The 26339-nt window shown below is 42.1% G+C and overlaps 1 protein-coding gene across 6 annotated transcripts in view; it reads right to left on the bottom strand.

The window, feature by feature from the left end:
- The window catches only part of STIM1 (stromal interaction molecule 1), a 164253-nt gene that overhangs the window by 64321 nt on the left and 73593 nt on the right, over positions 1–26339 (bottom strand). For all 6 annotated transcript variants that reach the window (XM_084752217.1, XM_084752218.1, XM_084752219.1 and 3 more), the window contains exon 2: positions 10435–10565. In XM_084752217.1, the coding sequence (XP_084608343.1) occupies positions 10435–10565 (131 nt within the window). The remainder of the gene's footprint in view (positions 1–10434; positions 10566–26339) is intronic.

The raw sequence follows: 26339 nt of genomic DNA, 5'->3' as shown, positions 1-26339 counted from the left end.
CAGGCCAGCATGCGCAGCAATGGATATCACAAGCAGCCACATGGCAAAACAGGAGTAACTTGAGAAAGACAGTGAGCAGGCCTGAAGTGCTAAGGCTTTGGTCAGTGTCCAAGTCAGGGTCTCCACTGCTGTGATGAAACACCATGAGCAAAAGCAAGTTGGAGAGGAAAGGGTGTATTTGGCTTATGCTTCCATATTGTAGTCCATCACTGAAACAGGTCAGGACAAGGACTCAGAGCAGGAACCTGGAAGTAGAAGGCAACGCAGAAGCCATGGAGGAGTTTGTTCCCCATGGCTTGCTCAGACTACTTTCCTGTAGAATCCAGGACCACAAGCCCAGGGATGGCACCACCCACAATGGGCTGGGCCCTCCCCCACTGACCACTAATTGAGAAAATGCCTTACAGCTGGATCTCATGGAGGCATTTCCTTACTTGAGGTTTCTTCCTCTCAGATGACTTTAGTTTTGTCAAGTTAACATAAAACTACCCAGCACAACCAAGAGCTGAAGGAAAGAGACGATGATAATGGTGGTGGTGGTGATGAGAAGGAGGAAGAGAAAGTAGCAGTGGTGGTGGGAGTTGTTATACTTTTCTGAGTTAAGACTCCACACCTGGAGCCAAAGTGGACCTGACCCTGTTAGGAACTTTGAAAACTACAGCCCTTATCAGCTCCTCTCTTCATTAGCAACTGGTAGGTAACTTACGAAGTTTGTGCAAGGATTAAATGACCAATGCATAAAAAGCACCTAGTATAATACCAGGCACATAGAATGAGCTCAATATAAGTTGTTGTTGAAAGAAAGAAAGAAAGAAAGAAAGAAAGAAAGAAAGAAAGAAAGAAAGAAAGAAAGAAAGAAACACAGACAGACAGACAAAGAAGGAAAAGCAATACAAACAGGCCTGTTTTCAAATTTAGCTTTGCCACTTACTGGCTATGTGACTTTAAGAAAAAATTAAACTTAGAAGGCATTTTGCCAGCTATTTGAAGAGAATAACTAGTTTCAGAACTTAATGTATACAAAGCCACAACACGGTATCTGGCACACAATAAGCGCTAAATCTTTCTTTGGTTTTCTCCCTTTTCCTAATATGATGGTACATTTAGTGAGAGCTGGCCTGCACAACAAGAATTCCAAATTAGGGACTTGAGTTAGTGGTACAGCAATTACATGGCATAGCAAGGCCACGGATGTAATGATTTCCCAGCACCAAAACAACAATAGAAAAAAAAAATCACCACCATCAACAAAACAGCCTTCAGTTAGCCAACTCATTATATCACGACAGCCCACCATTCAGTGTGGCGGCCTCGATGAGGCTGGCACACTGAGGGAAGCTGTCTCTCTCTGCTTGAGTGCTTGGCTCACTGCAAAGGAGAGCTAATACAACACAAACAAAGGCGTGAGATGAACGCTCACTGAGGAAAGAAAGGACCTGGAAGTAGTCTGAAATATTTATGACACAAATATGAGCAGAGACAGACCAAAGTGGCAGGAGGTATGTTTACAGAATCTAATAGCAGCTAAGGCCAGATCTGAAGGGATGAAATGTTAGACACAAGAAGTCAGAAGAAATAGGAAGAGATCACACAGAAGACACAAGCAAAAGCTAGCTTTGGAAGATTACTGGCAGGAGACACAGTAGGAGTTAGTAAAGAAGAGACTAGTGGCAGGGCAAGGTTGTTACCATTATCTGGCTATAAGGAAATGACATAGGAAACCAGAAAAGGAATATTATTAGGAATATAATTTTTATGTATAACTCTGCTGCTTTCTTTCACCCAAATTAGCCCATACTAGCTGCACCGAGCCTCCTCTTCTCTTCCTACGCGCTACTTCCAAGTCCAAATGTCTGCCTGCTGTTTGGAAGACTGCAAATGCTCTTGCAGATAGTTCCCTTCGGGCTTCAGTTCCCCAGCCCAAACACCTGGAGGCAGCTTCCAGCACTCTTCAAGACTCACACGCTACCATAGCTGACGATCCAGAGGATTGGAGCTGCTATGTGGGTTCTGGAAATCAAACCCAGGTCCTCTGGGAGGGCAACCAGTGCTCTTAGCCAGTGAGCCATCTCTCCAGTCCCAAGAGGTTTGTTTCTATTCTGCCAAAGTCCAAGTATGTCTCTAGCTGTGGTATCATATGTCTTTGTGATCTGAGCTCCTCTAGTCATCTGGATGCATACAGAAACATTTAGGTCTCATTCAGATCTTTTATTGAAGCCAGGTCTTTAAAAAAAATATAGGCATGGATATGGGGCTTCTAGAGAAGTAGTAACCTCCAGAAATGTATACCTAGCTCTGTTATGCCTGCTTCCTTACCATCAGCTACTCTGGCAAAGACAGTTTCACACATTCATGAAGTAAATTTTGATTACTGACAAGCATTATTTAATCTCTGTCACACCTCCTCCCACCAAGTTCCTTTCCCACATTCAAGTCTTTTATTTTGTTTTGTTTTAAGACCCACTGAGTTTAGCCAAGATCATCTGTATCAGCATAGGTTTGGAACTATCCATTGGTGCCTAGTGGACTCCTCAGTGAGTACACATTTAAACAATGACTGCCCGTCTCCCAGAATTCACCCATAGCCAGTGGTTTATCAAACGCTCATGAGGCCTTCTCTGATCTATGAATGACTATTAATATGCTCATTCTCCTCCGCTGCCGCCTCTTTATTAGTGTGTGTGTGTGCGCGTGTGTGCGTGTGTACGCGTGTGCGCATGCACCCATGTTGGGGGTGAGGTGCCACACTGTAAATACACACAGCTTATGTTTGGAGGTCAGAGGACAACTTTATAAAGCCAGTTTCTCTTTCCACCATTATGTGGGTTCCAGGAATAAAATTCAGGTTGCCAGGTTACACAGTCTTTACAAGTAGCTTTACCCATGAAGACATCTCTTAGGTGCCCCTACAAGTAATCATAGCTACTGTGAGATCACAGCTGCAATGGTGCTGCACTGTCCAGAAGACAGCATTTGACAGACCGTTTTGTACATTGCCCCCTCCCCTGACTGAACAACGATCCTCAAGTCTTAGAGGGAATGTCATAAATGCCTTGTTTAGGGATGGGTGTTGTTGTTTGGTTGGCCTGACTTCCTGATCGGGTGGGAAAGTGTCCAGGAAAACCATAACTCCGAGGCCTGAGAAGGTATCCCAGCTCTGAGGTGGGGCAGTGTTCCAGGGGAAGGGTATCTGAGTCATGGCACCAAATGTTGCTGTTTGGTTTGCCCTTCTGGTACTTGGATAGAAGGGTATCCAGGGACTCAGAAGCCCAGGAGCCACACAGCTCTGAGAGGAGGCCTTCTCTGTAGAGATGTTGCAGCTCCCGGGGAGGGTGACCCCAACCCCTGAGGAACTGAGAAGCTTAGGAGCCTGAGCCCTGCTCCTTCTTCAGCCATTGTGGCTCCCAGGGAAACGCTACTCCAACCCCTGATGACTTGAGGAGGCTAAGAGGCTGAGCTCTGCTCCATCCCCCAGCACTTTCTCTTTTCTTTTTCTCTTCTTCCAACGAGAGGCATACCAGGCAATAACTCTCTTAATAACAGAGAGAGTTTACTGGAGCGATGAATCCAGGAACGGCTGTCTCTCATCCCAGAAGATGAGAGAAGGGAACTGGGCAGACACAGCCTTTATATAGGATTTCTAAGGTGGCAGATCTTTCTAGGGCAGAGATTTCCAGAGTGAGGATTGGTGGGATTACAAATCCTGAGTCTGGGGAGCTCAGCAATTGGTGGGTTTTCTTGTTCAGGGATTAATCCATTCTCCTGCTCAGGGATTGGTGGGTTTTAGTGGGAAGCTCAGGGATTGGTGGGTTTTTTTGTCTAGACTTTTTACCTCAAATTAGCATCATCTGGGGGTGAGTCCTACTGAGGGACTGGAGATGACAGTTACAGAGGTCTGGGGGAGGAGCTGGGCTGCTGGAGCTCTCTCAGATAGGGGTCTGGCCACTCTTTTCCTTGAGGGATCATAAAACTTACAAAATTTACAGAGTCTATGTCAGCATGAATAGCCAACAGAGACTGAAGAAGAGGAACTGCCATCGTGGGCAGCTCCTATGAAGGCACTAGGCTGAAGCAGGAATGGTTGTCATTGTCATAGACAGCTCTCATGGCAACAGCAGGCAATCTGAGCAGGAAAGGTGTCAGCTTCCATCACAGCAGTAAGCTGAGGCAGGAAATTTCACCATGGACAGCTCCCACTGAGGGGCTGACAGGACCCCCCCAATTTTGTGTCCTGTCTACACAGCCCCAGGGCTGGAAGGAGGGTCTGGTAGTGCTGAGGCAAGAAGGAAGGACCAGCAGCCTGCCACTAAAAGTTTTAGTGGCCTGCTGTTCCAGGGCTAGACATAGCTCTTGGGTGGGGGGGAGCTTGCATCCTGGAGGGCTGCCTCAGCTTGGGGTGGTAGGGATGGGGAGAGGCAGGCCAAGGCCACTGCTGCTATCTCCACCTTGTGGGTGGGTAGCAACAGAGGAGAACAGCAGGCTACTTGATCTATCTCCACCACAGCAAAGACAACAGGGCAGTGAGGTGGCTTGGGGCAGCTGTACTTGCTTTTACTTACTGCTGCTACCACAGTGACAGAAATCCTACACTGAGCATTCAACCATCACTTATTCTCAGTACTTGAGCACCCAGGTAGATATTTCTACATTCACCACTGCAAAGAGAAACATCTCTAGTTAAGACTGAGAGGATGCAGGGAAGCCATTTTTTTTTAATTTAACATGACTAGATTAAGGTTTTTGAGTTTGTATATAGCCCTATGAATTGTAATATATATCTAGACTTGTATAATGACTTTTACAAGCTGGGTGGACACAGAACAATTCTATTATATCCTTAAATTCCAAATACTGACCTTTGCTATCAAACTCCCTATACTCACAACCCCTAGCTACCACTGATCTGCTTTACAGCTTTTGAGTTTTGCCTTTCTCAGAATGTTATATAAACGGATTCACTGTAATATTGTTTTGAAAACAGGATCTTACTATATAGTCCTGACTTACTACAAACTCACTATGTAGATGAGAGTGGTCTCGAACTTGTAGCAATTCCTCTGCCTCTGCACCTGCCTCCCCCACCCCCTCTCTGCTCCTCTACATCCCTGACCCTGACCCTGCCCCTGCCCCTGCCTCCCAAGAGGTACTGGGATCATAGGCATGCATCATCATGTTAAAGTTCTCACATATAATTTTCTAGACTGGTTTCTTCCACTCAGCATAATGTCTTTAAGATTTATGTGTTAGCTGGGCAGTGGTGGTACCTGTAATCCCAGCACTTGGGAGGCAGAGGTAGGTGGATCTCTATGAGTTCAAGGCCAGCCTGGTCTACAGAGGGAATTTCAGGACAGCCAGGGCTACACTGAGAAACCTTGTCAGAAAAAAACCCAAAAAAGATTTTATCTGTTATGTACAACATACTTCGTTTTTTATGGTGAGAGACATCTGTAATCTCAGCACTCAGGAAGCTGAGGCAGGAGGATCACAAGTTTGAGGCCTGCCTGGGCTGGTGATTTTCATGTTTATCAGTGAGTTTGAGTCAAATGCAAAGCCTCTGTAAGCATCTAAAGGCAGGAGTGGCCAGCACTGCCCACTACTCTAACCCCTGTAAGGCTGTTTCTAGCCCCGTGAGATGCAGATGGCCAAGATCCTCCCTACAGAAGAAAAAGAAAGTCCAAGATCAGGCCAAAAAAATCCCACCAATCCCTGACCTTGCCCCAAGATTGGTCCACAAAATCCTACCAATCCCTGGCCACCCTAGGAAGCCCCCAACCCATAAACCTTATATAAAGGAGGTTGGAGAGATGGCTTAGTTGTTAAGAGCACTGGCTAGTCTTCCAATAGACCTGGGTTCAATTTCCTGCACCCACATGGCAGCTCACAACTGTCTCTAAGTCCAGTTCCAGGGGATCTGACATCCTCACACACACATAAAAGCAGGCAGAACACTAATTTACATTAAATCGTTTTTTAAAAAGTGTTGCCTCTTACTCAGTTCTTTGCTGCTTCTCTTCTAAGCAGAGTCAAGCCACCCTCTTATCTCTTTCCTAATAAATCTCCTGTATGAGGTTTGTTGCACGGTGTGACTTTGAGGTTAGAGGCCAGCTTGGGATCCATAAAACCCTGTCTGGAAAAAAACAACAAAGGACCCAGTAACAGCTCGGAGGTCATACCTGACGGCCAGAGTTCAACAGCTTAGACTCACAAGGCGGAAGGAGAGAACCAACTCCTGCAAACTGTCCTCTGATTTCCACATACGTATCATTGTAAGACACACACACACACAAACACACACATACACACACACACACACACACACACACACACACACACACACACACAAGAACAGTTTAAGAGTCTAGTCTAACTTAAGTAAGACAGTATTCTTACAGTTCCATCTGTCTACCTCAGACTATCAGAATAACCCAACACTGCCCATAGACAGCTTCATGGTCACAGCTCTGGAGTTCCCAAATTGCTAGGTTAGTAAAACCTCCGATTTGCTAAGAACCCGTCACTGCCAGACACAGACAGGGCGGTTCACACCTGTAATTCTAGGTCTGTGGAAGCAGATACAGGAGGGCTGCTGCGAGTTTGAGGTCAGCCTAGGCTACAGAGTAAACAGCGGCATGCCCAAGCTTCAGAGCGGAACCATGTCTCAACAAAACACATAGCACAGTGAGCTGGGGAGTGTGACTCAAGGGCAGAACACTTACCTTGCACTCACAAGGCCAAAACAGCTAAATATTTTTTAAATTAAATTTTAAAAAATTAACCTTGAGACAGATCTTTCAGTTCACTTCTGTTATTTGAAAAACTTATCAATATGAAGCAGAATAAATTAGGCTTTTTGGGGGAAAGTATACTAGGGATTAAACCCAGGATTTCACACATGCTAAGCAAACTTCCATTGTGATATATATCCCAAGCTCTTTTACTCACTTATTTTTCACTCACTTAGTTACCTAGACTAGCCCTAAATTCTTTAAGCCCAGGCAGGCCTTGAGCACCACACCTGGCTTAAAGGAGGTTGGTTTCTTTTGGTTTTGTTTTGTTTTGTCTTGTTCTGTTGTTTTTTGAGACAGGGTTTCTCTGTGTAGCCTTGGCTGTCCTGGACTCACTTTGTAGACTAAGCTGGCCTCAAACTCACAGCGATCCACCTGCCTCTGCCTTCCTTAAATGAGGTTTTAATAGTCTATCCCTTCAGATTTCTACTGAGGTTCCCGGGTAATTAGCAATATCTTTCAATGGGTTGCAAAAATCTGAGGTCTTTGACAACCAGTACAACCAAAAAATTGTCCACAGTACCTTACCAACCTTACCTAAGCCTTGCTGCATCTACCTAACTTTCTAGCTAGGTCCTGAACTCCAGTTCTGTGTCACTCATGTTTGGACCAACTGAAGTACACACATTTACTAGCCTCTCACTCTAGAACTCCTGTGATGGGTGAAGTGAAAATGCGCAGTAGTGGACCTCTCTAACCACACGGGTCTGAGGATACAGTGGGACTAGGGTAGCCCAGGCAAAGCAGAAGCTATGCTGAAAAAGAACATCTCACCACTGGTGGAGAGAAAGTAGGGTAACAGCTTTTGTGTTATTTTAGAACAGTTTGTGCTGATGAGATTTCTGTTGTGGTAACATTCCTCTAAAGAGAACATTTTCTTCCTTCCCTCTTTGACAAAGCAATTCAATAGAATGTGGGGGGGAAAAGGAGTGTTGACAAAGATATCCAGATATTTGCAGACCTTGGATTATAGCGCCTTTTTTTTTTTTTTTAAGACAGGATCTCACTCTTTAGACCAGGATGGCCTCAAACTCACAGAAACTCTCCTGCTTCTGCCTCCTAAGTGCTGGTATAACACTTTTTTTAAAAATGAGATTTATTTTATATGTATGAATATTTCTTTTCCCTGCACTGTGCTTGTGTCAATTAGGAGGGTGTTGGATACCCTGGAATTAGAGTTACAAACAGCTGCAAACCCCTAAGTACCCTATGTGGGTACTTAGAACCAAACCCCAGTCCTCTCTAAGAGCAACAAGTGCTCTTAACCTTTAAGCCACCTCTCTGTCCCCCTACTATATCACATTCTCAGGTAATGAGCTGCCCATTCTCCAGTCTTTGAGCAATGCTAGGACAATGATCAGGATATCTCTGGGTCTCATCCCTAACAGGAATATGGCTTTTTTTTTTTTTTTTGGCTCCCTGAAGTCCAGTAATACTTCTAGATAAGACTAAAAATTTAGATTCCTTGACTATAGTTATTGGGCCTGCTTAGCTTATAATTGACAGGCTCAATAAATACAGTATTTTAGCCTGGTTATCTGGGCCCCATTTTTCTTACCTATTTGTAGTTCAGTGGTTTTCTACCACAATTCCTTTGTTTAACCAAACCAATCTAGTCCTTTCTCACTGTGGCTCTCCACAACTCAGGTCACCCTTCCATTTATATTCAATTCAATTTCCAACTTCTTCCTTGAATTCCTTAGACATTATTGATCTTTACAGAAGAATCTTCTCTACCAATCAATTAGTAGAATGTTGCTTTCTACTTGCCCTGTCTTCAGTGACAGGGGGCTCAATATTTAACAAGGCAGTTTCCTCTATAACAAAATATCTAGCTATTAGGCAATTCTTTATTCCAAAAGAATATACCTAGATTTTAATTTCCCTACATAGGCCCAGTTCTGCACTCAAGATAAAGAGAACAACACAATATGTAAGAGCATGGGCTTTGAAATCAGATATGGGCTCAAATCTAGTATGTGTCTAAGCAAAATGTTTAAACTTTCTAGCATCTTGGTCCCTAATAATAAACCAACTTCCGAAGGCTGTTAAAAAAATTAAATGAGTAACTATGCAAAGCTCTTAATGCTGTCTGACACAGAATAAGAGCTCAAGCAATGACAACTAGCTGCATAGTTTTCATTATCATTTGCTTTAGAGAAAGTCTAATGTGGCCTAAGCCAGACTTGAAGTCCTGACCCTCTTGCCTCCACATCCAGAGCGCTGGGTTCCTAGGAATGTGCCACAGCACTCAGCCCATTTGTCATTTTCAAAATCTAATTTCTCAACTCTTTCTGTATTTGAAGTAAAAAAAAAACATTACTTCAATGTCAGACTTTTGATGTAATACACAACCTAAAAGAGGCTTGGTCTCAATTGGCCAATCTCATCATTGAGAAGAGATTAAATCGCAAGGCCTCTGACCTATCAATGGATTAATCCCCGAATAGACTAATAATATGACAGTATTATTGAGAGGTGGGGCCCAGGTGCAAAAAATAGATTGGTGTGGGGAGGGGATAAATTCTCTAGGAAGCTGCTAATTGTTTTAAGACCCTTCTGTTCTCTCTGCTTTCTAGCTGCCATGATGTGAGGAGCTCTACTCTGTCACGTGCTCCCTGAAATGATTAGTCTGCCTACCTATAAGTCCAGAAACAACGGAACTGACCATGCACTGTAAGTTCTGAAACAATAAGCTACAACAAATCCTGCCTTCCTTAAGTTAGTTTTCTCAGATATTATGCCACAACAACCAGAAGCCAAAGTCTCTCCATTTTCTTCACTAGCCTGTAAATTATATGAGAAAAAAAAATGTGTCTCTTAATCTGTCTTATTTACCACCTTATCTACAAACCTAGCACCGTGCAGGGCAAAAACAGACATTTACTATTAAGGGACTGTGGTAGATGCTACTGGCTGAAGTTTACGGGCTTCGTCATTCATACCGTTCCTCTCTATACAGGCTCTTGCTGTTCTAAACTCTTCTGATGAGGTGGCATCCAAAATTGGACACAAAACTCAAAGGTAGAGTATTTACAAGAAAAAGAGACTAGGTTTCTCCTTCATAATATAATCTATGTCACTACTGAATATTTAGCCTGGCAGCCACAACAAACTGCTGGTTTATGTTGAACCCGAAACAAGAAGCCTTTAAATCTTTCCCACGTGATGATCTTTCACTCTGGGCTCTGATGACCTGGAACTATATAGTAATGCCAAAAAGTACAACAATAAGATGGCTCTTTTTTTTTTTTAAAGAGCTTTCTTTTTCTTATAAACTGCATCTTTAAAAGTAGCCTGACCATGGTAAGATTTGCTTCTTCCTCACAAATAAGAATATAAAGCCCCAGAAAGTGGAATCTGACTATTTTTTCCTTCTCTTACACGCCAACAGAAGGCTGAATCTGTATTCTCTTTCCACAGCAAGCTCACATTAAGATGCAGGGACTATAGAGAGCATCTGAGCAATCCCTTCCCTCCCAAACACTTAAGTCAGTGTTGTGCTATTCACCAGTCAGCTCTGCTCTCCTGGGTGTCATCCCACCTGAAGGCAGCAAACAGAGACCATCTCTCCACACAGATTAGTCTAGGCAGCTTTCAGGGATAGTTTCATACAGAAAGAAGAGCCATGGGAGGTAAGAAAACTTACCTCATCGCTTTCTTCCACATCCACATCACCATTGGCATCATCATCCATAAGCTTATGGATATTGCGGATGGCCTCAAAGCTGAGCTTCTCATCCTCATTGTGGCACAGGGGCTTGTCAATCCTGCAAAACTCTGTATGGAAAAACCAAGGGACAACATTACTCACAGCTGCCACTCAGCCCCCACCATCCTCTTGTACCAGAAATCTTAGCATCCAGCCCCTCACACAAGTATTTTAATCCACTACATATACAATGATGGAAGGTATCATCTAGACTTTAGTCTCTCTTGGAAAATGTGTTGAGCTTGCCCATATAGAAACAATGCTTCATCATTCTAATAGCTCTCCAACAGCCAAGTCTGTCGTAGATTAGAAACAGGTCTAGATACTGACAACACAAAGACCTAACTCACAAATGAGAAGGACAATGCACATGAAAAAGATTGTACTCACCAATAATCAAGGAAGTGCATTATTTTATATAATTTAATCAGTCAAATAAACAAATGTAAATTCACATAATTTTTCTAGAACCACAGCAACAATTCTAATGCCTAAATAAATGGTACAGTTTTTCTTTTTGTTAGCACTGTCACTAGGAACACATATAATACGAACCACAGGCTAACTAGGGAGGCTTCTCACATGAGTAAGGGCGAGCGACCTTCCCTGCCCTTCATGTCCTCCCTTCCAGTCTCTCCAGATTTACCCGTACAAGCCCCTCTTCCCAGCCCATCACCTTCATCCTCTAGGGACTCAGCCTTTTACTTTGTCACTACAGGTACAGATGATGCTTATGTAAGTGTTATACAGCTTCAGTAGGCTTTTAAAAGTAATGGAAATAGTTTACCAGATTCTAGTGGCCAAAGGCCTTCCGGTTGGACATCACTGGTTCCCTGAGGTCAGCCAGCACCTTACCCGAAGGCCTATGGCAAACCCAAGAAGTTCGTATCCTAATAGCAGGCTCTGATGTGTAACCTGATCAGACAGACAGGTGACCTTTTCTGCTGGCATCATCTGGCATAGAGGATTAAAGGGATGAGGCTAAGAGAGGACAAAAGTTTGATGTCCCACAGAGTGTTAGAATTGTATCCAGAAAGCCATGTCAGCCAAAATTTACAAATAACTCCTTCATCCGAACATTTCCTAAGCTGTCTCCTTGTCCTTCCTGTGACCTTTTTTATATCTTCCACACAGGCAACCACCCCACAGCCATCTGGAATACCATAAGAGATCCATTCATTTATCAATACATTTTTTTACTACAATGAAAGCACCCTGAAGTTAGAGTCAGAAACATATACCAAAATCCTATCTTTGGCCAGTTATACACTATGTGACACTGGACAAATGGGTGAACTCCTTCGAGCCTCCTCTTATCTGCCAAATGAAGTAATAACCTACTACATGCAATTTTTGTGAGAATTACATTAGACTGTATGTATGAAACACCTCTCCGCTGGGCACAGAGGCACACAACTTTATTCGTAGCACTCAGGGAGGAAGAGGCAGTCCTATCTCTATGACTTCAAAGCCAGCCTGGATCTACAAAGCGAGAACAGGACAGGCAAAGCTACACAAAGAGACTCTGTTTTGAAGAAAAACAAAAAACAAACCAAACAGAAAACCCCCAGGTCTCAGCCCAGGCATGGTGGTGCGTAAGCACAGTACCAGAACTCGGGGGGCGGGGGGCCAGGGGGAGACAGATCCACGAGGACTGGGGGTCTTGACTACACAGGAACCCAAAACCAGTTGGATGACATGAGATCCTGTCATCTCATAAAACATTTTTAATTTAAAAATAATAAGGCTGGGGCTGGAAAGATGGCTCAGTGGCTAAGAGCACCACCTGCTCTTCCAAAGGTCCTGAGTTCAATTCCCAGCAACCACATGGTGGATCATAACCATCTGTAATGTAATATGGCGCCGTCTTCTGGCTTGCAGAAGTACATGCAAGCAGAGCACTGAATCCATAATAATAATAAATAAATAAATCTTTTTTAAAAAAATAATAAAATAAATAAAAACAATAAGGCTGATATTCAATATATTCCCAGTGTCCTTTCCTCCTTCCTGATCAGCAAATGAATAATTTCCATCTTCAGATAACTGATTTTTTTTCCTGGCAGAATAAGAAGAATCAAAGACAACTCAGTTTGATCTGAATGTGAGTAATCAGACCTATCACGTAAGTCACAGCTTCTTAAATTGTTGGTTACATAACTAAATGTGGGAGCTGAAAAGCAAAAGGTGGTGAGGCGCAAAGGCTTTTGAATATACAATACCAAATATTAATTCAAAATAAACTGCATAATGAATCCAGGTGTGACCGTGTTGTACTCTGCAACTTCACGGCAGCTGTGGCTCCAAACACACTGCATGCTGACTTTGCATAGTGCAGCCCACCACACCACAAAACATCAAGGAATACTTGCCTGAAAATAAGTCACCTCAGATTTCAGACTTCGGTGGCAGAATATGGAGGGGGACAGTGTCTTGCCTGACTAACCTGGAACTCGTTATGTAGACCAGGCTGGCCTCAAACTTAAAGAGATCTGCCTGCCTCTGCCTCCTGAGTGCTGGAATCACAGGTGTGAGCCTTATTCTTTGAGGACAGAGTCTGTCCCTGAACCTGGAGCTCACCAATTATGCTGGGCTCGGCAGATGGCCATCCAGCCACAGGCAGCCGATTGTTTCTGCCTCCCCAAAGCTGAAATACCGGTGTGAAGAGGAACTTCAGCTTTGTACACTTATATACCTAGGGTTACATAAAAATATCTCAAGCAAAAAAGACGTCACACGTGAAAAAGAAGCCCTGTTCTAAGTGAATACACAACGGTTCATTGTAAGACTCTAACAGTGGCCTGAACTCCCACCACATTTATTTGCATCAACTAGTAATGTTTATCATACTGTGGTGCCTGCTTAACATGTTATGCCACTGAACTGTGATCGCCACAAATTAAGGTCAGCATGCCCCTAGCAGCAACCAAACTCTAGTTTCTTGATAAAGAGACTCTCTTATCAAAAGTAAATAAAATAAAAATAAAAATAAAGAATACCTTAAAATAAGTCTAGGGGAGACAAAATAAAATAACTAGAAGCAAAAAGAAGAGCAAGGCTCAAGTTCTTGAACTTTGGACTTCATGATCTCTGTATATAGTCAAACTTTGTTGTTGTTGTTGTTTGGGTTTTTTGTTTTGTTTTGTTTTGTTTTTCAAGACAGAGTTTCTCTGTAAAACAACCCTAGCTATTATGGAACTCACTTTGTAGACCAGGCTGGCCTTGAACTCACAGAGAGCTGCCTACCTCTGCATTCCAAGTGATAGGATTAAAAGTGTGCACCACCACACCCAGGTAGAGTCAAACTTTTTAATCACAAAGAACTATTTGATATTTGCCACATTAGAAACTGTAACGGAAGACCATTAGGTAAAACTGTTTGCTGTGTAATCCTGATGACGTGAGTTTAATTCCCAGATCTCACAGTGAACAGAGAAAACTAACTTCTGAAAGTTTCTAGTCTCTACACGAGTCATGACATGTATAAGCCAGGACATATGTTTACATGTGTATGTGTGCACTAATATTTTTTTAAGAAGCCAGGTGTTGTGGCAATCCTAACATTTAGGAGGTGGAGGCAGGAGGCTAGCAGTTTAAAAGCAATCTCAGCTATCTAGTGAGCTCAAGGCCAATTTGAGCTTCACAAAATTATGTCTTAAATCTGAAAGAAAAGAAATAAAGGTAAATGGAAAAAATGGGGGGGGGGAGACAATTTAAAACAAATCTTTATATTTAGATAACAATTAGAGGATAATATGCCCCTAAAAAGTTAAGGAAAATAGCATGCTTTATGAAAACTACTTTTGTTTTCTGGACTGGATAATGCAGCTCAGTTGGTAGAGTGCACAAAGCCTGCAATCTCAGGACTTCGGAGGTAGAAGAAGGAAGGCCACGAGTTCAAGGTCATCCTTAGCTACACACTGTCTCTGAGGCCTGCCTGGATAAGTGAGACTATTTAAAAAAAAAAAGTTTTCTGAAGACATGTTCGTGAGAAGGGGACGATCATTTCACAGTTTTGAAAAGCTTTTTTAACATTTGGCTTAGTAGAACACAGTTGTAATTTTATATCTACTTTCAAATTTAAGCTGTTGTAATATAGTTTTCACTGAGGATCAAAACACAGTTAGTTGAAAAGGGAGGGAATTATTTTAATAGCTTTTCCAGATTAAAAAAAAAAAATATATATATATATATATATATATGGCTATTCTCTGGTTTTACATGCAAACTTGACATGTGGTCACGTTTAGGTTAAGACTAGGTGCAATATAAAATCTGAAACTATAGGGATGAACCTTTTACTCTGTAACATTCATATTCATGGTCTATCTTGTACTTTGAATGAATCTTTCACAAATGCATGGCTTTGTCATATGATGCACAGCTCATTTGGAAACACTTGGTACTAAGTTATGCAGAACATCCAAATGTTGACTCATTCTATTTAGTCAATATGAAAATAACCATAATCATTAATGTCACCACTGATTTCATGAGAAAAGCTTTTGGTATGTGGAAACTGTCAAACTCACAGCGACTGATACATATTTTCAGAAACTTAATTTTCACTTTAAAATTGAGATTTTTACCATTTTTCAAATATCAGTTTCTTTCCTTCAAGTTAAACATTCATTTTATTTCCTTTCAAACAAATGTCAAGTTGGGTACCAATGGTTCAAGTTTGTAATTACAGAACTCCAGGAGGCTCACCTCCAGTTTCAAGTCAGCCTGAAATACAGTGAGAGACCCTGTCTTAAAGAAGTAGGAGAGGGTGGGAGAAGGCTCAGAAGTTAAGAGCACTGGCTGTTCTTTCAGAGGACTGGGATTTGATTCCCAGCACCTACATGGAAGCTAACAACGGTCTGTAACTCCAAGTCCAGGGAATCCAAAGCCCTTTTCTGGTGCTTTTCCCTTAAATAACCATCAACCTTCTCCGTGAAGCAGAGCTTCAAGTCCATTTCCTATTTCATGACACAGAATACTAAGTAGCATGTACTCAAGAGACACAATTTATTTATTTATTTATTTATTTATTTATTTGGTTTTTCGAGACAGGGTTTCTCTGTGTAGCCTTGGCTGTCCTGGACTCAATTTGTAGACCAGGCTAGCCTCAAACTCACAGCAATCCACTTGCCTCTGCCTCCTGAGTGCTGGGATTAAAAGCATGCACCACCACCGCCCAGCACACAATTTAATTTTTAAAAAGTGATTTTCACTTGTTATAATGGAATGAGTGTGGAGAGAAAGAGAGAGATTTCCTCTGCAATAATCATCATCATCATCATCTATAGATAGATAGATCGATCGATCTTCTTTGCCATTTTCAGGCATACATCTCCTAAAATCCTTGTAATCTGCAAAATCACAAGGCTAAACGCAAGCTAATGGCATACACTAATGCAACCTCTAAGCAGCTTCGGGATGGGGTCTAGTCATAAGAATGGCCAAGGCAAGGTGAAAAGCCTTTCAGTGTCACTCTTCAACCTTCAGGTAGGAAGTCAGCGTTTGATACCTGAGGCTCATGGAGATGGAATGAGAGAGCGGACTCCTAAAAGGCACGAGCAGTCTCTTACTATCATCACTATTATGGCAAAGGGGATCTCAAATTTCTTTCCCAAATGTCTAAGTCTCTTTCTCTCCCCCAGGCAGAGTTAGTCATTTACTGCTCACTGTTCCGTGCTTCAAAGCACTCTGTACATAGTTGTAGTGCGTGAACTTTCACGTTCCGCGTTGTTCACATGCCACATCCAGAAAAGGGCAAGAACCAAGTTTAACTCACTTTATTCCCTAGAGTCCAGCCTGTCACCACTGCTAACATTCTCTATGGCAAACATGAACTTAGCAAATGCTGGCTGGCTATCTGAGTGAATGGATAAACCTTTGCCCTCAGAAAGAGATCAAAAGTTTAAGACTAAAAGTGCTAGCCCTGGGAAGACTCTCAAAGCTGGCCAAGAACCAGAAGTTCCCGAGATAAAGTTACATGGACACTAGAGTGGAGATGGGGCAGGAAAGAGCAGATGAATGGACTGAATATAAATATGAAGACCAAAGATGGGAACAGATTTAGTGTTGACAGGGGAAAGGTCCCCAGTGAAACACATATAAGTCTAGTCACCAAGGAGAAAGACATGGTCACTGGGATGTGTACAACTCAGCCAATTTGAGAGATGCCCCTGCACTTGTTAGAGCACCATGTCCCCATGTCCAAGAAGAGACCCAGTTCTTCTCAGCAGGAGGCAGAAGAGCTGGAGAGCCCTTCTTCTGAACAAAACTGGTACTGGCTTCAGTTTTCCAAGCAGCATGGACAGTAATGACCTCAGATTCAAAACCCTGACTTCTGATGAAGCTTACTTATCTCCCAGGGGTCATTCATCAAAAACAGAGCAGTGGTGTGTGCCTGTAATCCCAGCATCCAGGACACAAAAGTAGGGGAAGCACCACAAGTTCCAGGCCAACCTAGTCCGCACAGCAAGTTCCAGGCTGGCAAAGATTTCAGAATGATGCTCTGTTGTGAGCCACCTGACATGAGTGCTAAGAACCCAACTGGGGCCCTCTGCAAAAACAGTAAGCGTTCATATTTCCAAACCACCTCCTCAACCTTGCTTATCTTAAGATAAACTTCAAAACTCTTGTTTGTTTGTTGTTTGTTTGTTTTTTCTGGTGCTAGAGAATTAACCCAGGGTATTGCATGTTAACCAAGAGCTCTATTATACAGCTACGTACCCAGCCCTGTGTCTAGATTCTTTCACTTAGCATGCTTAAGATTAAATCACATTCCCATACCAGTAAGTAGCTTGTCCTAATTTTCAAATGACATTCTATTGAATGGATACACCACAACTTGCCTATCCACTCACAAGGTTTTTTCCAGCTACAAGGCTACTGTGAACTCTTGTATATATGCATTTAAATAACAGTATACTTGCATTTCCCTTGAGTAAGTATCTAGACGTAGAAGTGCTAGGTTACATGAAAGAAGTTTGTTTGACTTTTTTTCTTTTTTAAAAAATTATTTTATTTTTGTAATATGTTTGACTTTTTAAGAAACTGTCAAATTTTTTCTAAGGTAGATGTATCAAGGAGAGAGTATGGTGCGCCATGCCTTTAATTCCAGCACTTGAGAGGTAGAGGCAGGTGGAACTTTGTTAGTTCAAGGCCAGCCTTGTCTACATAGAGACATCAGAGCTATATAGTGAGACCCTGTCTCAAATACATACATATATGTGTACACACACACTGAGAGAGACCGAGACAGACAGAGGGGGGAAATCTAGCCAAGAACCAGAAGTTTCAGAGATAAAGTTACAGGGAAACTAAAGTGGAGATGGAGGAGAGGGAGGGAGGGAGGGAGGGAGGGAGGGAGAGAGGAAAAGGAAGGAGCAAGGGAGGGAGGAAGAGGCTGTGAATCACTTTCTACTTCTCCCAGGAACACATGGACTACTCAGTTGCTCCATGTACTTTTTGTACTTAGTGATGGAAATACTCGATTCAGGTTGAGAACTACAAAGAATTCTCCATCTGGAAAAGACTCCTCATTCTTACTTAATTTGCAAACCCTAATTTATGCTGCCTTCCTCTGGTTAAACGCTTTTTTCTTCAAAAATCTTCCCTATCACACCCTCCCTCCCAAATTGCAGTAGGTTCACATAGTATGTTTTCAAGGGTAACATAACTTTTCATTTACTTTTTCCAATTATAATTACTTTACTTCTCCATGGCAGCAGGAATATTGATGTCTTATTTTTGGCTGATTCTTGTCATCACTAACTCATAACAACCGGGCCCACATAAGACCCAGCAAGTCAAGGAAGGGAGGGGGCTCACGAGACACTACCCTTACCTCTGAACTATTGGTTATTGATTGGTTCTAAGAAAAGGAGAACCACTGTCTTCAGCTGTATAGACACCACTGAGAGTACCAGCTGCTAACAGATAGCTCCAGGCTCACAGCTACAACGATTAATGTTGGTAAGTCACAAAACTAAACAGACAAGTGAAAGAGACTCATGAGGACTGGGGGGTGGGATGCGGCCAGGGGTTGTACATGGTTGGGGTGAGAGTGGTCAGTGTGCAGCATGTCAGTCCCAACAGCGAACCACCATGGTTATGCCACCTAACCACCAAACTCCCTCTCCTAGACGATAAATGGAAGCCCCAAACAAAACTTCAGCCCTTGAATACTTTCTGCCTCAGGTGACCTACTGCTTGCTTGCAGTGTATTCTGATCTGTATAACTTCTTCGGGGTTTTTGTTGTTGTTGTTGTTGTTGTTATTGTTTGTTTGTTTTGTTTTGTTTTGTTTTTAACTGCCTTGTTTTTTAATCCAATTTCCTCTGGGTACTTTATAATCCGTGTATGTCTGTACTACAATGCTTTAGAAAAAGCACCAAGTACTTGGGAAGACCTAATCCAAACACTGATCCCCAATTTACTTTCTGATAAAAGTCACTACATAAGAATACTTAGTCCCTGGTATACTGTATAAGAAAGAGGAAAGAGGAACAAGAGAGAGAGAGAGAGAGATGCTTCTAGGAAAGAACAAGAAACCTAATCCTTTGCTGACAGAGAACCATCTCTCCGTAAGGCTATTCCTTGGCCTCCACATTTACATTCTTCCTCTCCTTGGTGTTTTCTTCAAACTCTGCTCTCATAAGAAGCCTTCTTTAAAAAGAGTATGGCTAGCCCTACAGGTGGTGCCTAAGAAGCCGGCCATGATCTCAGCACCACGGGGCCGTGCGCATTCTAACTGCCTCTGCCTACTCCTCAGTCTCTCACAGGACTCTAACTACTTAGAGGTAGCCAGCCCGTTTTCCTGGCTTCTTGTTTCTGTATCCTTCCTGACTGAATTTAAAGTGCCTGCCCCCAGTTCAGTGTTTACACACTGAAATATCCATTTCAGCATTTCACTTAACACTTTTAAGCAACAATTTGCTGAAAACAGATTAGTCAAATGCACTAAGAAACCATTTCTGGCTTCTAGGATCTCCTCTGTTCTTACTTTCCAAATTCCTGAAATACATTGTGAATTACAGAAGTGATAAATGTGCATTTTTGAGTTCCAACTTTCATACACATTGACTACTACTCCTAAGTATTAATTTTTCTCACTTCCTCCTCACCCTATTTGTTTCATTTATGTGTTTGTTTGCTGGAGACAGGGTCTTAGGTATCCTTAAACTCACTTTGTATCCCAGGCTTGAACTCACTATGTATCTCATGCCAATTCTCTCTCGGGCCCCTAAGTATTGGAATTACAAGCATCAGCTACTATCAGACAGGATTAATTTTATCTGAAAACCCAGTGAAGTCCTTTAAAAAGCAGTAAAACTACATCAGTGTTAGTTGTTCATATGTCAGTTCTCTGTGTTCTGCTTTATAAGAGTAGCCTTTGATTTTTTTTTTTTTTTTAACTAGTGTTCCCTTGTATCTAGCCAAGCCCTAGGCAGCACAATTGCTGATGTGGGGATGACCTAAAGCTGTATACATTCTTTGAAGATTTGCTTTTCCCAGCTTTGGGCTATAACATCCCAAAGGTCTTTATATGCTAAAGCTGTCTATGCTAAGAAACAAGCCAGTCCCGGAGGAATTAAATCAACACACTTATTCAAAAACCACCCCAAGTTCTCTGACTTGGAGGCTGACCCAACATTCTTGTGCCCTAGCCAGCACTCGTCAGAGCCTAGGATAGCCAAAAACATAATTAGAGACAACTCAAGACAGATTTCTACTGGGAAAAGTTTTATCAAAGTGTTAGGAACCTAAGGACTGGCCCAGAAAAGGACTTTGAACAGTGCCCCCCCCCCAGTGCCTCCAAAAAAGAAGAAAAAGAAGGAGGAGGAGGAGGAGGAGGAGGAGGAGGAGGAGGAGGAGGAGGAGTTCCAGCTAATATTATACCCCTTCCAGGTTCAGAAATCAGGCTAGTTCCAACAACGATCAAGTCTCAATTATACAGCACCAAAAGCACAATGAGAAATGCCTTGAAGACATGAATACTGAGGAATCAAGCACACCAATAGCATGGGGTAAAAAACCACTGTGGATTCCATTTTCCATAATAACACGAAGATGGACTTAAATCTCCTAGATGTGCTGCTCACTAGCTGAGCAGAGAACATATTTCTAGACTCCCCAAGAGACCAGACTAGGGAGAGATTAATTAATATTACTTTTCTATCCCACACAAACTTCTACTCGAACACTAAAAGGTAAATGGACCCTCAATCTCAGTCTCCTAGGAGAAGATAGTCAAGAACATCTGTTGAAAAGCCTTGCACTCAAGATGCAAATTCTAAGAAGCAGCTGCAGCTTAAAAGTGGCTTCCTTGCCATGGCTTTCTCAGCATGCTGTAGAACACCTAACAAGTGAGGACGACTCAGAATGAAGTCTGCCCGAGCCTCCTTATAGACCTGCTCCAGAGCCCCACAAGTCAGACCTGATTTTGAAGGTCAGTCCTCTCCAGCAAAGCGCATCCTGACCAAGAGAGCTTGATGGAGGCCTCAATGCCAGAGATAACCACAACAACTTCCTAAATGATCTTTCTGTTCTAGTTTCTTTCAGACTCTTCTCTTATTAAGTAATAACCATAATTTTTTCTGAAATTTAAATCTACTAGATTTTGTTCTGCAGAAAAAAACCTTTGTAGACAGACAGACAGACAGACAGACAGACAGACAGACACACACACACACACACACACACACACACACACACACACACACACACACCACAGAAAACTGGAACAAGATCAGTACAATTTTATCAATGTCAATATCTTGGTGATGATTGTATTATAGTTTTTTCCAAATTGACACTATGGAGAGAGAAATTGCAACATATCCCAATGTCTCCATACTGCTTAAAACGGCATGTAAATGTATAATCATTTCAGTGAGAATCTTTTTTTCCTAAAGATTTGGTTTGATTTCTGTGTCTATGTTAGTGCAGACCATGTACATGCAGGTTCCCAAGGAGGCCAGACGTGACTGTCAGAATCCCTAGAAGTAGAGTTACAGTGTCCTCTGGAAGAGCAAGAGCTCTTACCCATGTGCTATCTCCCCAAGAGCTCTTACCCATGAGCTATCTCCCCAAGAGCTCTTACCCATGAGCTATCTCCCCAAGAGCTCTTACCCATGAGCTATCTCCCCAAGAGCTCTTACCCATGAGCTATCTCCCCAAGAGCTCTTACCCATGAGCTATCATCTCCCCAGCCTGGAAAATTTTATTTGTAAAACATATCTTCATTGATGAAATTCTCAAGTCCTATAATAGTTACTCAAAGAGTTTGATATAATAATAGGTACTGTATCTCAAATATGGTAGTGCATGCTTCTAATTGAAAAATCTTCAAAAGTTGAGGTAGGTCTGCCACAAGTTTGAGGTCAGCTTAGGACAAAAAGCTAGTTCCCATCTCAAGACAAAACTGTCACTTTAACATCCACTAATTGCCTCATGGACATTTTCCAAGGCTTCAAATGCTCAGGGCTAAGACTGGGACCCCTTGGCCTATATAACAAGGGTTACACTGTTGCACTTCTCTCCTGCCACTTCCATGCATCCTTCATTCCCACCACTCCACATTACTTTCCGTTTCATAAATGAGCAAGGCTCACTTTTTGGCTTTGAACAGGTTTCTTCTGCCCACAAGATCACTGCCTCATTCCATGTCTGACAAATATCTACTCAAATAGCAACTCGGGCTTTTTCAAATTCCTAAAGCCCTCTACACTGAGCATAAAGATTTGGTTAGGAATCTCTATTCTATGTTCATGCTCTTGAAGGCCTTATACCCTCTCTTTACTATAATCTAGAACATTTATTTGAACTCTCTGTGTCTGTTTCTATCTGTAAAATAAGGAGAAAATATTATCTATTTTATAGGGTTGGAAGAATTCAACAATTTGATACATATCAAGTACGTCAACTAGAGTACAGCATATAGTGAGTATTTACTTATTACTGTGTTCTTTGTTTTAATTGTCCATCTAACCACTAAAAGGTCTGAGGCAGTGGAAGGAGAATGGCCCCCATAGGCTCATATGTTTCAGTGCTTGGTATCTAGTTTGTAGAGCTGTTCTAAAAGGATTAGGAGCTGTAGCCTTATTGGAGATGAGTCCCTGGAGGTGGGCTTCGGTGTTACAAAGCACCTGCAAAGTTCTCTCTCTCTCTCTCTCTCTCTCTCTCTCTCTCTCTCTCTCTCTCTCTCTCTCTCTCTGTGTGTGTGTGTGTGTGTGTGTGTCCCCGTCCCCCTCCTTCTCCCTCCCACTTAATAAATCAGATGTAAGGCCTCAACTATTACTATAGCACCACGCTTGTCTGTCACCGTTCTCCCCACCACAGTGATCAGGGACTCACTGGTGCTCTGAAACTGTAAGCAACCACCCAGTTAAATACTTTCTTTTATAAGCTGCCTTGGTCATGGTGTCTCTTCACAGCAATATAAATGTAATCAAGACTAATTTAAAGCAAGAACTGGATTTTAATCCATCTCTACTTAAGGACATAGTAAATGGCAAATGTTTTGGAAAAGAATTAAAGGAGCTAAGACTGGAATAAGTAGATGGGATCTAAATCAAAGGTAGAAATGGGAGAACAGAGAACTATTGCTAAGAACAGGAACTAGTATAGATTGAAGCTAAAAATAAGACAAACATTTCTGGAAAATAAGCACCAAAAATAAATAAATAAACCCTATTACAGATTGAGAATTTGGATACATAAGAGAAATTGAGAATACTAATTTATATTGTCTAAAGTGACTCATGCCAAACCAGGCGCGGAAGCTCACGCTTAAAATCCCACCAGCTGGGAAGTCAAAGGAAGAGGGGTGCTGTGAGTTTGAGGCTGGCCTGCACTACAAAGTGAGTTTCAGGCCAATCTGGGCTAAACTAGCTCAAGCCATAATTAATCATTGTATAAGTCTCTTCAATTTGCCATACTAGCCCAAATAGTTGCTTAACCTTTTGGAGGAACTATTTTTTTGTAGCTATAAAATGTAAAATTATTTTCTATTTAAGATTATGCAAGCAAACCACATAGTCCATGGGTAAAAGTAAAACTAGTTTGTTTTCTGTTTGTTTTTTCAGACAAGTCTCACTATGTAGCTCTCACTAGCCTGGAACTCCTTATGTAGATGAGGCTAGCCTCAGGCTCAGAGATCTGCCTGCCAATTAGCTTGGGTTTTTTTTTTTTCAATAATTATTTATTTTTACTTTAGAAATATTTTGCCTGAACATATATGTCTACCATGTGTATGTCGGGTGTTTGTGGAAGTCAGAGAGTGTCAGAACACTGGAACCAGAGCTACATGTGGTTTTGAGTTGTCAGGTGGATACTGAGAAACAAATCAGTCCTCTAGAGAAACAGAAACTGCGTCAACCACTAAGGTTAACAACCCCTTAGTTCTCCTCTTTTTAAAAAATATTTATTTATTTATTTATTCATTCATTCATTTTATGTATATGAGTGCTCTATCTGCATGTACACCTGCATACCAGAAGGCATCAGATCACAGATGGTTGTGAGCCACCATTGGTTGCTGGGAATTGAACTCAGGACCTCTGGAAGGGAAGGCAGTGCTCTTACCCTCTGAGCCATCTCTCCAGGTCCCTAGGTTCTCCTTTTTCTTTTCTTTTCTTTTTTCCCCTGAGACAGGGTTTCTCTGTGTAGCCTATCCTGGACTCGATTTGTACACCAGGCTGGCCTCGAACTCATAGCAATCCACCTGCCTCTGTTTCCCAAGCAGTGGGATCAAAGACGTGCGCCACCACACCCAGCTCCCTAGGCTCTCCTCTTAAGACTCACACTGTCTCTTAAAAAGTAAAGAAAGATGAGAATGTATTTACATGATAAAAAGACACAGGCCCTGGGTTAGCTCCCCAACACTGCAAATAGATACATATTTTTAAAGATAGGAGGCTGAGACAGAAGAACAGCAAATTTCTTAAAGATTTTTTTCTTACTTTATGTGTATGAATGTTTGTCTATATGTATGTATGTATGTGCACCACATGAATACCTGGTGCCCACAGAGACCTGAAGAGGAAGCCAAAGCCCTTGACACTTGAGTTACAAATGGTGGTGAACCACCACATGGGTGCTGGTGCTAAACCTGGGTCCTCTTCAAGAGCATCCAGTGCTCTTAACTGTTGAACCATCCCTTCAGCCCCAATTATTTTTTTCTTGGCACACTCACTCTACTTTACCTTAAAACTATTTACTATTGAACAGGACTAAGAAATATGAGATCTCAATGTAGAGAGGAGGCAAAAAGCTATCTCCAACTGACAACCATGTGCAAAGGAAAAGTTAAGTTTTCTTCACTGGAGGCTTACTGGGTATACTTAAGGGCGGGCTCCACACCCAGCAGGAGAAGGCCAACACAAAATGAACTCAATGGTAGTTTTGAAGGGTTTTTTGTTTCATATTGCTTTAGGCATATTTTACCTGACAGGTCCTTTGTGTATATATTATGGTTTCCAATTTTGCATTTTTAGGGTATGGGGGGTTATGGGTTTTTCTTTGTTTTCTTTAGTTCTGGGATGTTGTATCTGCCTGGTTGTTTTCTAAAAAGAGAAAAAGAAGTCATGGAGTTGGATGGGTGGGTAGGTGAAAGTATCTGAGAAGAGTTGGGGATGGGGAAACCATGATCAGAATTTATAACATGAAGAAGATCTATTTCCAATTTAAAAACTTTAAAAATAGAATAAATGGAAAAAATACCAAGCACAACTTTCCATCCACTCCTCTTCTCCATACAACTTACACACTCATACCCTAAGACCTGACTTAAAAAAAGGCTGCCCTACACAAGGCTCATACCAAACAAACTCATCAAAGGATGATTTTATCAACAGTGGAGTGCAAAGATGCAAGATAAGCTTTCTACAGGTAGAGTTTAATAAAACTGTGTGGCTCTAGAGCTTACTATAACATAGGTGGTATGCTGACTAGATATCAATAATGAGGAATGAACAAATGAAATCACAGATGGGTTAATGATGGGTACCCCATACCCCCCACCCCCCATCATTTCTTTCTTGTTAGGATCTTAAGATCCCAATGGAGTTGAACCAAAGACCTCAGCCAAATTCTGTCTTCTGTACCAACTTAAGATAATATAAAATATTCACTCCTTAAAGGGTGTAACCCTAGCCTTTCCTTTCTCAGAATTCCTCTCCTTAATTGGTTTAAAGATTTGTATGCTGTGGATAAACTCACAGAGGAGAATGTTTCCCTGAGGAGATGGCTTACAATAGCAGCCAAGGCTTTGTGTCTGATTAATTCAATGAATAACTGACCTCTGGAGATAGGAAGGAAAGGAACATGGGTAAACCTAAGTAGAAAGGATTCCAGATGTGTATGTGGTGGGAGAGGAGAGGTGTGGGAGGAAGTGACAGCAAATGAGAAGACAATCGTCAGAGACACACAGAGCTCAGCTTTCCCTCAGCATCACCTTTGGACCACGTCTTAGATTTCCTGTTCTGTGACCTAGTAGAAAGGATGGAAGCCAAAGCCTCTCCTGACACTGTTGCCACCTAGAATAAATAACTGCTTCCTTGTGGGGCTCATCCTCTTCATAAGTTAAGTGGAAACAGGACTCTGCCTCCCCTGACTTGGACTCTAGTGAGGACAGCGGATGTCAGATGAGAGGGCTCGCAGAGTGGAGGTGCTGGAGGAGGACTCTGGTTACTTCCCACCTTCTGTCATCAGGGTCCTGTCCCTAGAAGAATAAGCCACAGTAGCCTGCTCCTGGATGATGTGTTTCCTCTGACCATTCTGGTTTTTTTTAGCTTCTATGCAGTCATTATCTAATAGGGGTGAGCCAGAGATACCAATTGTCCCTGC

Source organism: Acomys minous, assembly GCF_964271855.1.
Source record: "Acomys minous genome assembly, chromosome: 2".
NCBI lineage: Eukaryota > Metazoa > Chordata > Mammalia > Rodentia > Muridae > Acomys > Acomys minous.
This window is presented reverse-complemented; position numbering and strand designations above follow the sequence as displayed.